General features: G+C 46.2%; 1 protein-coding gene across 1 annotated transcript; it reads right to left on the reverse strand.

Moving 5' to 3' along the window:
* Nucleotides 1–7,426: 7,426 nt before the first annotated feature.
* On the reverse strand, nucleotides 7,427–9,138 carry LOC133393721 (uncharacterized). The gene has a single exon (XM_061659825.1). The coding sequence runs from the start codon at nucleotides 8,740–8,742 to the stop codon at nucleotides 8,284–8,286; it is 459 nt and encodes a 152-aa protein (XP_061515809.1). The 5' UTR covers nucleotides 8,743–9,138; the 3' UTR covers nucleotides 7,427–8,283.
* Nucleotides 9,139–15,481: the final 6,343 nt, after the last annotated feature.

Below are 15,481 nucleotides of genomic sequence, written 5' to 3' on the forward strand. Positions count from 1 at the left end.
TAAAACAGTCAACAAATTAGATTGGAGTGTTATTAACGTAGATTGGTCATCAAGGTGGCTCAAGCTACGAAAATCTCTTGCTGTTTGTCTAAAATATTTCGATTGGTTAAAAGCTAAGGCAAAACTCGAGTCATGGTCTCCCATTATAACAAAGGAGGAATTGGACTCGGCGGAAAAAATATTACTCAAAAAGGCCCAATGGGAAGGGTTCAATGAAGAGATGGTGCTGCTGTCTGCAGGACATCCCATTCCCAATAAGAGCCCATTAAGAACCCTTTGTCCTACTCTAGACAAAGAAAAAGTAATGAGGGCTGAGAGTCGTCTGACAAGAGTACAATTCTTAGGCGAAGAAACCAAGAGACCGATAATACTTCCGAAAAATAACTACATAACTACACTTATTCTTCGTTACTACCATGAAAAATATTGGCATAAAAAACCGGAAACAGTCATAGCAGCAATTCGTCAGCGTTTTTGGGTTATTGATTTAAGAGCAGCGCTGAAAAAGGTGGTAACAAATTGCCAACGGTGTAGAAACGACCGTGCTAAACCCCAAGCGCCCTTGATGGCAGCCTTACCAGCTTGTAGAACAGCACCATTTATTAAACCTTTCACACACACGGGTGCAGATTATTTTGGGCCACTAACGGTATCGATAGGACGGCGAACTGAAAAACGTTGGTGTGCACTATTTACATGCCTCACTACTAGAGCCGTGCACTTGGAACTTGCAAATGATCTTAGCACAAGTTCGTTTCTTATATGCCTGCGCTCAATGCAACATAGACGGGGAAAGGTGGGCTACTTGTATTGCGATAACGGAACGAATTTTGTGGGAGCATGCCGTGAAATGGGAATTTTGCAAGAAAAATGCGCTACGGAGGGAATAGAATTTCATTTCAATCCACCCGCGTCACCACATTTCGGCGGAGCATGGGAACGCATTTGTTATTTATTTGTTATTTGTTATTTATTTATTAAAATTCAACGGACCGCAAGTGGCCCACTTGAAGCGAATTCATTTACATTAATTCATTATAACATAGTCACATTACGGTCATTCATTTGTCACGCTTAGTCTTAAGTATCATAATTAACATGTAAAAGGTCGCACGACACGAATACTATTCAACAATGCGGTGCGCGACATGTCAGGTTGATGACGATCACAAATGACATTAAACTCACGGCACATACGAATAAACGGATCAGAGGAGCCAAAGCGAGTGCGGCGTTCCTCCACGTCAAGTAGCGATCTAGCTCGGAGCGATCTCGGCGGGACATACATGTTGAGCCTCGAAAGAAGCGCGGGCGAGTCGATCCGATTGTCAAGAAGTCCCGCGACAAACAGCCTCTGAGTGTTGCAGTTCCGCTGCTTCAGCGTCTCGATGCCAAGCAACGCACAGCGTCCCTCATAGTCAAGTTGGACACTCCAGGAGCGCAAAGCGAACCGCGTGAATTTGCGCTGGATCGACTCTAAACGAGCTAGGGGACGAGCAGCTGTAGGCCACCATACTACAGAAGCGTATTCTAACACTGGTCGCACCAAAGCACAGTATAGCGTCTTGATGCAAATCGGGTCAGTGATGTCTCGTGCTATTTGTTTTAGTAAGCCGATCAATTGGTTACCCTTAGTGACAACGTGCTCTAGCTGGTCGTGGAAGCTCAACTTTTCGTCAAGGAGCACTCCTAGATCCGTGACACAGCTTTTGCGACCAATGGTAGATCCATTTAACGCATAGTCATACACTAAGGGGCACCGCTTTCTCGCAAACGTAACGACAACACACTTCTCGACGCACAATTCAAGACCATTCAAAGAGCACCATGACTGGAAGGCACTTAGAGTGGCTTGAAGGCGGAGTTGGTCTGACCGGTCGCGGATAGGCAGGAACAGCTTCGCGTCGTCTGCATACAGTAGGTGGCCGTCAGGAGGGAGCAACCGTGTTACGTCATTCAGGAAAATGACAAACAGCAGCGGTCCAAGATTACTCCCCTGCGGCACCCCAGAAGAAGCATCGATACGGCGCGACGTATGGGGTCCCATCTTCACGCAGTATGTGCGACCAGTAAGATAGGAGCGCATCCAGGCCAGCAGCTGCACAGGCAGACCAAGCGTTTCGAGCTTTGCGAGCAGCAAGGCGTGCGGAACGCTATCGAAGGCAGCCTTGATGTCCGTGTAGACTGCGTCGATCTGCGAGCCGGCATCGATGGTCCTGTGGCAGAGGCTAACGAACTCAACCAGGTTGGTGGTGGTTGAACGCTGAGGGACAAATCCATGTTGAGCTGTGCTAATGTAGTTCGAGGCAGCTGCGAGGAGAGGTTCGTACACCAGGAGCTCGAAGACCTTAGCGCAGGCACAAAGCGATGTAATGCCACGGTAATTACATGCATTTGATTTGTCCCCCTTTTTGTGCACTGGAACAAGCCACGAAGTTTTCCAGCAGGCAGGATAGATGCCCGAACGCAGCGAGTCGCGAAAAATCGAGGCCAGGATAGGCGCGATGGTGGTGCCGCAACGCTTAAGCGTGGAAGCCGGGATCCCGTCAGGCCCTGGAGCAAACGAAGATTTCAGCCTGTCAATCGCTTTCGAGACTGAATACTCATCGATGATCGGCAAGTTTGGGGCCATAGCATCCACCGGTACGTTTGATAATGCGTCGGCTATCTGCCTCTCATCAGTTACAGCTGGAAGGAAGGTGGCGGCAAAGCGCGAGGCAAAAATATCACATACAGCAGACGGATTGTTGCCGTTGCGCCCGTTGTAACTGACGGAGCTAGGAAAACCAGAGGATTTCCGACGATTGTTTGCGAAGTTCCACAGTACTCGTGAATTGCCGCGGCAGCGCAAAACCGTACGCCGTACGTGCCCCAGGTAGCGGAACCTGTTATAGCGCCGATAGAGAGAGTGCGCAGTGTTATAGTTGCGCAATGCAGCGGGACACCTACGCAACAAATAATCGCGATACGCGGCAGCTTTAGCCGTTTTGAGCCTGCGCAGCGTTCTGTCACCCCAAGGGGGGCCTCGTTTAGGTCGTTTCACCGGCGTGCATTCATTCAGGGCTTGCAACATGAACCGCTCAAAATCTTTCACAGCGAGGTCAAGAGTGGCGTAATGGGAACAATCGAAGACATTCGCGAACGAGGCGATCATCGGCAGGAGCCTGTTAAAGTCCGTCCGCGCGTAGTCAAGGCGTGATGTTAGCGCAGGAACGGCTGATTCCTCTCGTGGTAGCGGGATGGCCAACTCAAGCGCCGGGTGATAGGTGTCAATTGCTAACAGCGGGGTGAGGCAAAGTTCAAGCGGAAGGCAAACAGAAGCAACAGCATTATTTGCAAACACCAGGTCTAAGACGCGTCCGCTGGTGTTAAGATGACCATTGATCTGGAAGAGTCCGCTATGATGCATCTCGTCCATAAACAGAGCGGAGAGAGCCGATCGCGTACGTGGCTCATAATGCAGAAATGGCAAATCCGGATCATGCTGAGCGGCTGACCAGGAGACGAGAGGTTGGTTGAAGTCTCCTAACAGGAGTAAACCGTCTCCGGGATGCATAGTTGAGCATAATGAGCGAATGCAATTTTCGATTTCACGGAGCGTGGCAGCATTTGCGGCAAGTCTAGGCGGGAGGTATGCAGCAATGATGAATAGTCGGGAATTGCCTAGTTGTATTATAACGCACACTAGCTCAAGCGATGGATGCACCGTTGTGTGCTCCCGTGACGTCAGAGACTGAGAGCACGCAATCAACACACCTCCACCGCGGGAACATGTACTGTTGTCAACACTACGATCGCATCGGTAGACTCGGAAGCTATCGTCAAACAGCAAAGCCGAAGGTAGACTAGGATCGAGCCAGGTTTCCGTAAGCACTATTACATCGAAATTGGATTCCAACACCGACAAGCGAAACTCATCGACCTTCGTGCGCAGTCCCCGCACGTTTTGATAGTAAACAGAGGCAGTGGAACGGGCAGTGCGAAGCGCATTAGCAGCAGGAACATAACAGGTAGGTGTTTGTGCAGACTTAACAGAGGTTCGTCTATTCGTGAAAGAAACGGTCAAGTGTGGTCTGTTGTAAGTTGGTGTTGGAAGTGCGGCGAATTAAAAGCGGGCCGTCAATGAGTGTTGAATTAGGACCATGAGTAGTGTCGTTCAGCGTGTGTTCTCCCAATTGTGGTGATGTTAGTGTTTGAGCCTGTGAAGTTGATGCGTGTGCCGGTGCGTGATAGACAGTGGATGTTGGTGTGCGAGGCATCGATCGGCGATCGATGACAACAGGTGTGCGTGTGAGAGAACGGTGTTTGATGGTGATTGGTGACGATGAGTGTCCATGCTCTCGTTGACGGGATTGTACAAATTCACGTACACCAATACCGACAGGCCAGGACGATGGGGCGAGTGCTGCGTCACGAAGGGCGGCCGGTACTCTCACTTTGAAAGAAAGCCAGTTTACGCTGTCAACACTGACTCCCTTCCTCAGCAAGCAGTATGCTAGGACGTCATCGGTGGCTAAACGGCGTTTCACAGAAGCGACCACTTGCTCCACGGTGACGGCAGTGGACAAGCGAGATAGTCGGATCCATATTCTGTCTGTGGCCGGCTGGGGAAATGCTGCTCGAAGCGGTGACGATAGCGAATCGGTTCCCATGAGTTCTTCCGGTAGCGTAGACGAGGGTGGGATGCCGACTGTAGTGTTAGTGTACGCGCTTGGCGATGACGCTGCAAACATGTTATTTTGACGAATGTTTACGTTTTTGTTGACATCAGGGGACATAGAATCCTCGATGATACGCCGCCGCTTTCTACCCGCAACGGGCCGAGGATCGGTATTGCAAAGCTGAGGTATGGGTGCATTTTGCAGTAGAGTAAATCCACTGCGCACCTCGGCGATAATCGGTTCAATAAGCTTCCCCACAGCCGCAACAGTTGAGGTGAGAGCAGCTTGAAAACCGACCTGAGCCCCGATCTCTTTGACTGATCGGCAGCGCGGATTTTTCAGGATATTGGTGCACCCAGTGCAGCTCCAGTGCAGATCGATGTGAGTCAGGACCGCATCAATCAGCTCGGAAGGCAGCCTGCAACAACCGCGGTGAAAAGTAGCCTCACAGTACGCACAGCCGACGATACAGTCGGCAGCATCCAGTGACACAGCACACGCGAAACAGATAGCCGCCATCGCGAAATTATGTGCGGTTTTGATCACACCACCGTTAACCCGGATTAAAAACGTTAATACACAGTCGTGGGTCAATGAAATAACACACTAACGCGCAACAGTAACAGGAAGCAGTTTGGTAGTCAGTTGAACGAGTATTAACTGGGTACGTTAGAAAATACACTTAAATATTTTTGGAAAAACGCGGAGCACAGCGATAAGCGACCGAGCAGTTAGACGTCAGACGTCAATTGGTACAAGAAGTGAAGAGTCTGCTTTCGATTAGTCATGAGCCATACCCTGAGCATATTTTAAGAAGTGCTCTGATAGAGATCGAATTTATGATAAATAATAGACCTCTAACCCACATCCCCCTCGATCACGAGGATGACGAACCCCTCACTCCGAGCCATTTTTTAATTGGGTGTTCTGGAGAAGCGGAACCTACTCAGGGTAACATAACGGATACCGATGCACTAAAGAGAGGGTGGAAGAAATCGCAATATATCGCTCAACAATATTGGTCTAGGTGGATAAAGGAATTTCTACCTCGACTAGTCAAGAGAGAAAAATGGTTGAGTCCGGTGAAGCCACTACGCGTAAACGATATTGTAACATTCCCTGATGAGCAGACCCGCGGAAAATGGTTTAAGGGAATAGTCACGGAAATTCACGAAGGGCACGATAAACAAGTTCGTTCAGTAACAATAAAAGTAGGTAAAACAACACTGAAGCGTCCAGCGGTGAAGGTAGCTAGGTTAGAAGTTCGTAGGGAGGAATAAATTACAAAATCATAGTTTCGTCAGCTTAGTAATGTAACCCCTCTACGAGGAATTACAGGGGAAAGAATGTCGCTGACGAAAATATAATATTTGTACTAGCCCGGTAGTGGTTCGCCACCCCCTACTAGTTTGACTCCTCTGGTCTAACGATGTGCCACTCTCAGGAGGCTAGGATGAGAGAGAGAGGCTAAACGTGGCCGAATGGCATGTTAGAAGGAGAGGGCAAGCTAGGAATGAGCGAACGGCTAGGATCGGTTCAACGGCGCGCCGCTCTCGAATTGCTCTTTTCGGAAGAGCAATGCCCGAGATGCGCGCGTAAGCGTATCCTATCTTGCTTACGGAAGTAAGCGACAATAGAGAGCATAGGAAGTAATAAGGGATAAGCGTAGGAGCGTTAGGATTAATTTGGATTAATTAATAGCAAGAAATGAATCGAATTATGTAGCATAGCATAGCAAGAATAGAAGTTGGGTCATATAATTATTTAAGGATTAGTAAGGTAGAATTTTAGGTTTAATTATTTAATTAGGAAATTAAGTTAGTTTAGGAAGTAAGGAAAAATGTTAGGCCGGCCTTCTCACGTAAGTGTAAATTACGCATCGCTACAATAGCACGCGTTGCGAGAAGGGTTCGCGAATTAAAAATGAGCAATAAATTGAACTTCTCACAGCCAATGAAATAAGCCTTATTTATTTGGTTGGCTTTGGGATCGAAAGGATCAGAGTTGCTTCCAATCGTCCTCGCTTCGACGAGAGCACCGTTACGGGTTAATTGCCCTGACGTGCTGGGAACACTAACCAATGTGGCCCGTGCCACCAGCGCTCACACACTAGCAACTTTTCCGGAGTTAAGCCTCGCGAAATGTCATCTGCTGGATTGTCCGAGCCTGGCACATGCTTCCAGCATTGTATTCCAGCCGTTTGCTGAATTTTTGCAACCCTGTTTGCAACGAAGGGCTTCCATCGATTTGGTGCTGAATTCAGCCAGTGAAGGACAGTCATGGAATCGGTCCAACAGATGGTGGTAGCAGAAATTTGCAGTGATTGCTGGACTTTCTCGTAAAGGAGTGTGGCTAGTCGCGCTGCACATAATTCCAATCGAGCTATGGAATGTGAATTGGATAACGCAACGACCTTTGACTTGGCTGTTAGCAGCTGCACGGTGACTCCTTCCATGCCTTCAGCCCGAATGTAGCAACAAGCACCATATGCTAGTTGTGATGCGTATGATATTAATTTGCAGACTTGTTGCCGTGCATTGCGATATGTACCGTGGGACTGTCAAATTGCGTAGTGAAGATAGTGTAGAGTGAAATTTCGACCATTCATGCTGTAAGTGCGATGGTAGCTCGCTGTCCCAGTCATATGCCTTTCCATTAATCTTGAGAGCCCATAGTTGCTGCATGAACATCTTTGCGATGATGATCGTTGGGACCAGTAACCCGAGGGGATCAAATATTTTGGCGATATAAGATAAAATTAGCCTTTTAGTTATGCTGGGTGTTGTAGGTGGTATCTCAATACGAAACCGTAGTGTATCAGTTGCCGGTTCCCAAACGATGCCTAACGTGGATACTTGTTTCGAGCTCTTCCACGCATGCGTGAGTTGTACCGCCACATCTTCTGAAGAAACGTTCTGCAATGCTTCGGTGCGGTTCGATGCCCATTTCTTTAGCGTGAAACCAGCTGAATTTAGCATGTCTGAGATTTGCCTTTGTATAACGATTGCTTCGGACAAATCGTCGGTACCCATTAGCAAATCATCTACGTAAAAATCGTTCATGACCGCGTTCATTGCCAAAGGATACTCTTCCTTGTGGTCAAGAGCAATCTGTTTTAGGGTCCTGGTTGCCAAAAATGGAGCAGAGGCTGTGCCGTACGTAACCGTTTGTAGCTCAAAAGTCGATATAGGATCTGCAGGATGTTCTCTGTACCGGATGAGGGCTATGTAAAATTTGCCAATACATCTTCTCTACGTCTGCAGTGAGAGCAATGGCACGAGAACGAAACCGAAGGATGATCGATAAAAGATCGTCTTGAACGACTGGTCCCACTAAGAGTTTATCGTTCAATGAGTAACCACTCGAAGTCTTATAGGATGCATCGAACACGACACGCACCTTCGTGGTTGTGCTTGACTCTTTAACGACAGCGTGATGTGGGAGGTAGTAATGCTCTACCGAATCGTTAGCAGGACTGGTAAGCCGCTTCATATGCCCCAAATGCTCATATTATCTCATAAATTTCACATACTCTTCTTTCATTTTAGCATTGGTGTTCAACCGCCGTTCGATACAACGCAGTCTGCGATCGGCTATTTCCTTCGCCTTTCCTAAAACGATATTAGGGTTTGGAATTAAATGGCAAACTAACGACATACCTTCCACTTGAGTTGCGAACAGTTGTTGCTGCGAAATGCTTCTCGCAAGTATTCTCCTCAACCGATAGCACAGGATCCTCGGCTATGGTTTCACTCTCCCAGAACCGCTGCATGGTCTCCTCCAGTGGAGTGTCGTATGCAGATAGATGGCACAGCCGCGGACCGATGGACGAATGATGAGTGTTGCCGGTGACAACCCAACCAAAATGGGTTTCGACCAGCCACGGTTTGCCTCTACCGATAGAGCGCTTGCGACCGGTGTGGAGCTCCCGGAACGTATCGCCTCCGATGACGATGTCGATTTGCCCCGGACTGTTAAAGGTGCTGTCCGCCATTGCCACGTCCGGCATTTTCCATGAAGAGACGTCCGTTGGTGATGTAGGTATTTTTGCGCATGGCGTGTCCAGAACCAAGAAAGTCATCTACGTTGCGCAGGGTTGTGTCTTGGACTGAACAGTAGCGACGATGGAACCCTTGATCTGCTGTACTGCATTGCCGATGCCCGATACAGCGACGTTGACCCTTTTGCGACTCGTCAGCAGTTTCCGTGCGAACTCCTCAGCGATGAAATTCGACATGGATCCCGAATCCAACAAAGCCCTTGCTTCATGGGTGTTCCCGTAGTCATCCTTGATCTGGATGTTTGCCGTCGCCAGAAACACATTGTCTTCATTCGACTGAGCTGACAATGTTACCGTTGCGGGTGGAGCATAGGGTGGTGAATGGTGTAGAAGAGTATGATGACGCTCACGACACGTGCGACACGAATAATCCGACTTGCACGCTCTAACCTGATGATTGCTGCTCAAACAGTTCCAGCACAGTCGCTTCGATGCGACGACGTCCCGTCGCTGTTGGACCTCCTTGGCGATGAACACTGGGCAGTTGCGCAGTGTGTGGTCTTCAGAACACTCCAATGGACACTTTGGCTGTTGGGTGTGCGCAGTCGATGCAGCAGGAGCCGAGCGAGATGTAGCTGCATTCGTGATGAATCTCCGTTGCCCTGGTTGACGAATGAGACCGGCCACCTTGATACCACTAGCTGCTTGATCCTTCACGATCAAGATTTCGTCGATTTCAAGATTTGGATACGATCTTGCAGGAAGTCGATCACATCCTTATATTTGTCCGTCGTGAAGTGCACGGAATGTTTCTCCCAAGCCAACAATGTCTCTCGATCCAACTTCATCAGCAACATGTTTGAGAGGGGTGTATCCCACGAATCAACCGGTTCATTCAACTTTTTCAACCCGTTGACGAAGCGGGTGAATTCATCCACCAGGTGCGTGAGCTTATCAACCAGCTAAGCACACCAATTGCATTCCCGGAAGGTAGTGCAATTTGCGATAGTATTCGCGAATGAAAAGACGAGAATTGTCGTACCGTTTAAGAAGCGCCGTCCAGATAACCGAATAGTTGTCCGACGTTAAAGGTGAATGCTCGAATGCTCGGTTAAAGGTGAACCGCCGCGTCCCCCTTCAACGATGACAGTATGTATTGTAGCTTCGCGATAGATGGAAGCTCGGCTGAAGCGTCGATCATTGCGATGAAGCGATCTCGGAAAGAAAACCATTTTGTGTGATCTCCGTCAAATGTTGGAAGTTTGATTTTGGGCAAACATAAATTTGAGGAAGCCAATCCCGTTGTATCGTTGAGCAAACCTTCCTTTGGCTGTCTTTCCCGTAGAAATGATTTTAGCTTGCGACAGCGTTCTTCAATGTCGATCCGTTCCATTATGCTGGCTTCGACCGCTTCGTCTCTATCGTCAAGCTCTTCCAGTTTCGAAACTGCGGTGAAGAACTCTGCCTTGTGCTTCTCCAGATCTTCTAACGCCTCCGGAATCTGCTTGGCATCATCACTCGAATATTTCGCCTGGAACCGTTCCAGCGATTTTATGTTCTCCAGGGCGATCCTCTTTTTCAGTTGCACTGCTTTAATTTTCTTATCCATTGCACAAAGAAAATACTGCGATATCACACGAAAATAACGAACAAAGCGATGGCGCGAATTTCAAAATTATGGCGTGTAACCGACCGTTGCCCTTGATGCGGGGCGATATGCGATGGTGGGAATTGTCACGGAATGACTTGCACACTTGACGACGAATACCAAATTCCACTATTGATGCAGAATGAATCTTATTTCTTCTCCGTATATCACAATCCGGTTCGAAGGACCAAAAATGTGAAATATATTCACGAAAAGGGGCTGGCTGTGATATTTGGAGGAAATTTGAATAGGAAAGTGTACACCTTTATCGCTGGTCGGTTTGCAACTGTATATTCGTTTGTCCTTTTTTGTATATAATAATTCATGCAGTTCATAATTCATGCAGATCGAGCAGTTTCTAACGTCGAGTAGTTTATAACCTAATCTTAGTTTCCTAACGCTTTGTTTTATGCAATTCAAATTAAGGTTCGAAAATAATTATTCAAATTCCAACACACACATTCGCATGCGTTTTAATCCAATTTTTTCTCTCCGTTCCAACACGTGCTTTGGCATACTCACACTATGTAGACGGCAGAACGGTCTCCCCCTTCCAAATTTACCGTTCTTCCTCCTCTCGATCTTTTTTCTTCTTACCGCGTCCGGGGTACCATCAGAGCTGCGCGCTGGCTTTAGTTTTTCCTCCTCTCGTTCTTCCTTTCTCCTACCGCTCCCGGGGGCTGCGCGCGTTTCGACAGGTTCTTAGCGTAATCCTGTGCGTTGTTTTGTGGCTGAGTTGGACTGAACGCTGTCAATAAAAATGAACCAATAATTAATGTATGTAGTACGTACACTGGTGGACATTAAAATAGGAAAAAAAATTTGTGTGTTTTTTTTGCATACACTAGGTGTGTCATCGCCAACAGTTCGAGGCTTACTGAATTTGTAACAGCCGAATTTTGCCTTTTATACTCTCATTTTTGGTGCGCTACTTATCTGAGTTTTGAGTGCCGGCAGCGTTTTGCGGCAGTATAAAAGGAGAGCCAAACCGTGTTGTGCTTCATTCTTCCATCAGTGGTCAAGGTGAAAGGTTGCTATTTAAAAATTCCACAAAATCATCATGGGTCGCGGAAAGCACTGCACACCAGAGGAGCGAAAACACATTCAGGGGCTGTATCGTGAGAACGTGCCAATCAAGACAATCTGCAAGGCGTTCGGCCGTTCGCGGACGTTTGTGGACAACGCCATTCGTAGCGAGGCTACGGGTAAATCGACAGGTCGTCCGCGAAAAACAACGGCCGACGTTGACGCGCGGATTGTTGAGATGATCAGGGCGGATCCTTTCAAAACTTGCACTCGTATCAAGCAGGAGCTTGGTTTGCAAGTTTCGGCGAAAACGGTGTCTCGCCGTTTACACGCCGCTGGGTTCTGTGCCCGGAGACCGAGGAAGCTGCAGCCGCACCACGTAGAAGCGCGCATTCGGTTTGCCGAAGAACATTTAGCTGCATCCATCTTTTGGTGGAGCAAAATCATTTTTTCGGATGAGTCCAGAATCAATCTGGATGGTTCGGACGGCATTAAATACGTCTGGCGCTTTCCTAATCAGGCGTATCATCCGAAAAATACGATAAAAACCCTTAGTCACGGAGGCGGCCACGTAATGGTGTGGGGTTGCTTCTCCTGGCACGGCACGGGTCCTTTGTTCCGTATCAACGGGACACTGAACTCGGAAGGGTATAGAAAAATACTTAGTCGTAAGATGTTGCCATACGCCCGACAACAATTCGGAGACGAAGAGCATTACATCTTTCAGCATGATAACGACTCTAAGCACACATCGCGAACAGTTAAATGTTATTTGGCAAACCAGGATGTGCAAGTTCTACCGTGGCCTGCGTTGAGTCCTGACCTCAACCCGATTGAAAATCTGTGGTCAACTCTCAAGCGTCAGCTTAAGAACCAGCCTGCACGTTCAGCCGATGATCTATGGACACGCTGCAAGTTTATGTGGGAACGCATAGACAGAAGCGAATGCCGTAATCTCATCGGTGATATGGCCAAACGCTGTCAGGAAGTGATAGCGAATAACGGTCACCAGATTAACCGTTAGAATGTGTTTTCGCTCAGTGGAACACCGCAACACCTCCTCCCAACAACCACTTAAACAGTCCTTTTCAGGGCTACCAAATATTTCTGACAAGAACTATGTCTTTCGGTCACAGAAAAAAGTTCCTATTTTTATGTCCACCAGTGTATTACTTTGGATAGTTTTGCGTATATGATGAGAGCAACACTTACCTTAATATTTTAAAACTGGAAAACAATTTCTTTCCGTCACCCACTTTGAAGATTGTTGATGATGCCAACAGGTAGGCGTTGATGAATGGCGCATGCACCTGTAACTTTGAAGACGATAAGCATTAGTTGAATTAGTACATTGAAGCACGTATGAGATCAAGAAACTTACCTCAACAAGTTACCTAGGATAAATCATTCCACAATGGAATAAGAAGCAACACTGCGCAAAACGTAAACAAGGAAAGTAGGGGACACAAGAAATCGCACATCACTCCCACACATCCTTCCACAACGAAAGTTCTGGACAGACTGAGGATGCCTAACACCCGGATGAGTGCGATAGCAGAAAAAAATCATGGTAGATCGAGAAAGATGGGTAGACACGGTAAAGCGCAATCCGCTGGTAGATGCATGTGTGTGTGACCAACGAAAGACTTCAGGCCCCGTTCCTCGCGTTATTCATCCATCATTTTTCGTCACACGCACACACCTCTACACGCGCGGTGGTTTGCTGTCCAAAATCTAGAGAGAGAAGACAGGGCACCTCGCTTTGGCAGACAGAAAAATCTCTGAACAACTTCGGCTCTGCTACTTGGGAGATTCCTTCGCGCACCCGAGCATACGCACGCGATTTTTTAGCGCCACCTTGTGAATAAGAAATAGATTATATACGGACGTCACACGAAGCGTAAACTCAAAAAGTTTACGCGTAAACTGGGTTGCCAGGCGTAAACTTCATGTCAAAAAAAAGATTTCAGGTCCGAGAGGGTGAAATCTTGGCATAAATTTTGAGCGTAAACTTTTGACAGATAAATTTACCGCGCGCTTTTCATCGCACATGGTAAACAAACGAAAAACAAAAAGCGAGCGGTATGTATACAACTTTTGTGCATGTTAAAAAGAATCAGAAAATTAAATTTTTAAATGGTTTTAATATAATTTTAGCAATGGAAAACACAAAACAAACAGTCCGGAACTACGCAAAACAGGTACTTATTTATAAAAGTAGCTAGATATCTCACTATACTGTATTTACATATTCGGTCCAACACCCACACGTTTATTATTTTTGTATAAGTGATATGTATATACATTTATATATTTTTTAAGGATATCGAGCAATGCCGTGCCGTGATAGAGGCAGTAAGTAAGCGTCCATCCTTATGGAATAAAAAGTTGGACAGCTATAAAAATCGTAACGTCCAAAATGATGGGTGGACGGCTATAGGTAGTGAGGTAGGGCTTCCAACTGCTAATGCTAAAGCAGTGTGGAAAAAACTCCTCAACTCCTATTGGACGTACAGGAGTAAAGTGAAAAAGTCAAAGCATAGTGGGGCAGGTAAATTGATGATAAATTAAGGATTAAAAGATATATTATTTATATTATTTATATTTTCTTTTTCTTTTAGGCGCATCGGAGGTGTACGTGCCAAGATGGTTTGCCTATGAAGCCATGGCGTTCGTCGAGGACACGATGGAGGATGCGAACCATCAGGATACCAGGATAGTATGTATAATATATGTTTGGTTTAAGTATATGTATGTTTAATTTAGTATTAATGTTTATTGGTTAATGTTTAATGTTTAATATTAACTTTAACTAAATGCTTTTAATACTTTAAAATTAGATTTTTTATAAGATTATAAACTATAAGAATATTGAGGTGATACCGCGGCATTTCCGCGTAGGACGTTTACGCCAAGTAGAAGAAGAAGTCGGTCTCGTAGTTCAGTCGTCAACTCGTACGACATAAACAACATGCCCGTCATGGGTTCAATCCCCAAATAGACCGTGCCGCCATACGTAGGATTGACTATCCTGCTATGGGGGGGATTCAATTAGTCACTGAAAGCCAAGCCCGCAAGTGGGTACAGGCAGGCCTTGACCGACAACGGTTGTTAAGTCAAAGAAGAAGAAAGAAGAAGAAAAAGAAACTTAGAATTAATTTAGCACCTAATTAATGTGAAACAGTTGAGCAAATGATTATAGCAGTAAAAGCTTTTCCGAATAGCTGATAGAGAGCTTAATTGAAATGATGAACGTATAAAGGATCAGGTTTCGTGCGGCCAGAGCCTTCTATATGCAAAATGAATATCATGGTATGGATAAATCAATAAAGGTTTAATAATCGAGTCCAATAGAGGTAGGTCGGAACTAACCGATGTCTAATATACTAATAATTTACTAATTTTAATTTATAGTTTATCATTTATTCGTTTTAAATAAAGTGAGGTGGTGGAAAGAGCACATGCTCTAGTTTAGGCTATAACATAAAATAAACTTTGACAACTCCTTTACGCAAGAACATTACTGATGACTCAAATTATAGGTTACATATATTAAACAAGTTAAACGAAAACCACATATCATATGATTATCCAAGTTTTTGAGTTGTCTGGGATGAATATAATAATAAACCATTACCACGACAATCGAACTATATAGTTCGTATAACAAAAATCAATATAAATGTATTGCTAAAACATAACTTGCTCAAAGATAATATCACAAACGTTATATGCGGGACGACGCGCATCTAAAGGGTCGATGCCATAGCAACACGAAGCTGTTCTGGTTCAAACGCGTAAGTGAATGGTAAATGGATTCAAATCCGAAAAATGGGTGCAGCGAGTTTGGCTAGAACTACCCCGCCACTACTCCATACCATTTGTAGTAATGCAACGAGCAATTAAAGTTATCTAAGGCCGCTAATATACGACTTGCGTTTTCGCGCCCGCGGAAACGCGTATAACAATCCAGCCATAGAAATGAAATGTCATTCGAACGCGCTACCGCGGTAACGCAGAGTTGCTCATGCTGTATTTGTGGCCTAACATGCAGCGCAACAGAAATACTGGCAACAGTGACACGCGGAGTGGAGACCTAATCGCCGTTGATTCTTGGATACTGTAAGTTGTCCTACATAATCACAT

The sequence above is a fragment of the Anopheles gambiae genome, chromosome 3, assembly GCF_943734735.2.
Source record: "Anopheles gambiae chromosome 3, idAnoGambNW_F1_1, whole genome shotgun sequence".
Lineage (NCBI taxonomy): Eukaryota > Metazoa > Arthropoda > Insecta > Diptera > Culicidae > Anopheles > Anopheles gambiae.

Coding starts and splice junctions, on each gene's coding strand:
- LOC133393721 (XM_061659825.1), bottom strand. CDS start 8,742: ATGACTTTCTTGGTTCTGGACACGCCATGCGCAAAAATACCTACATCA.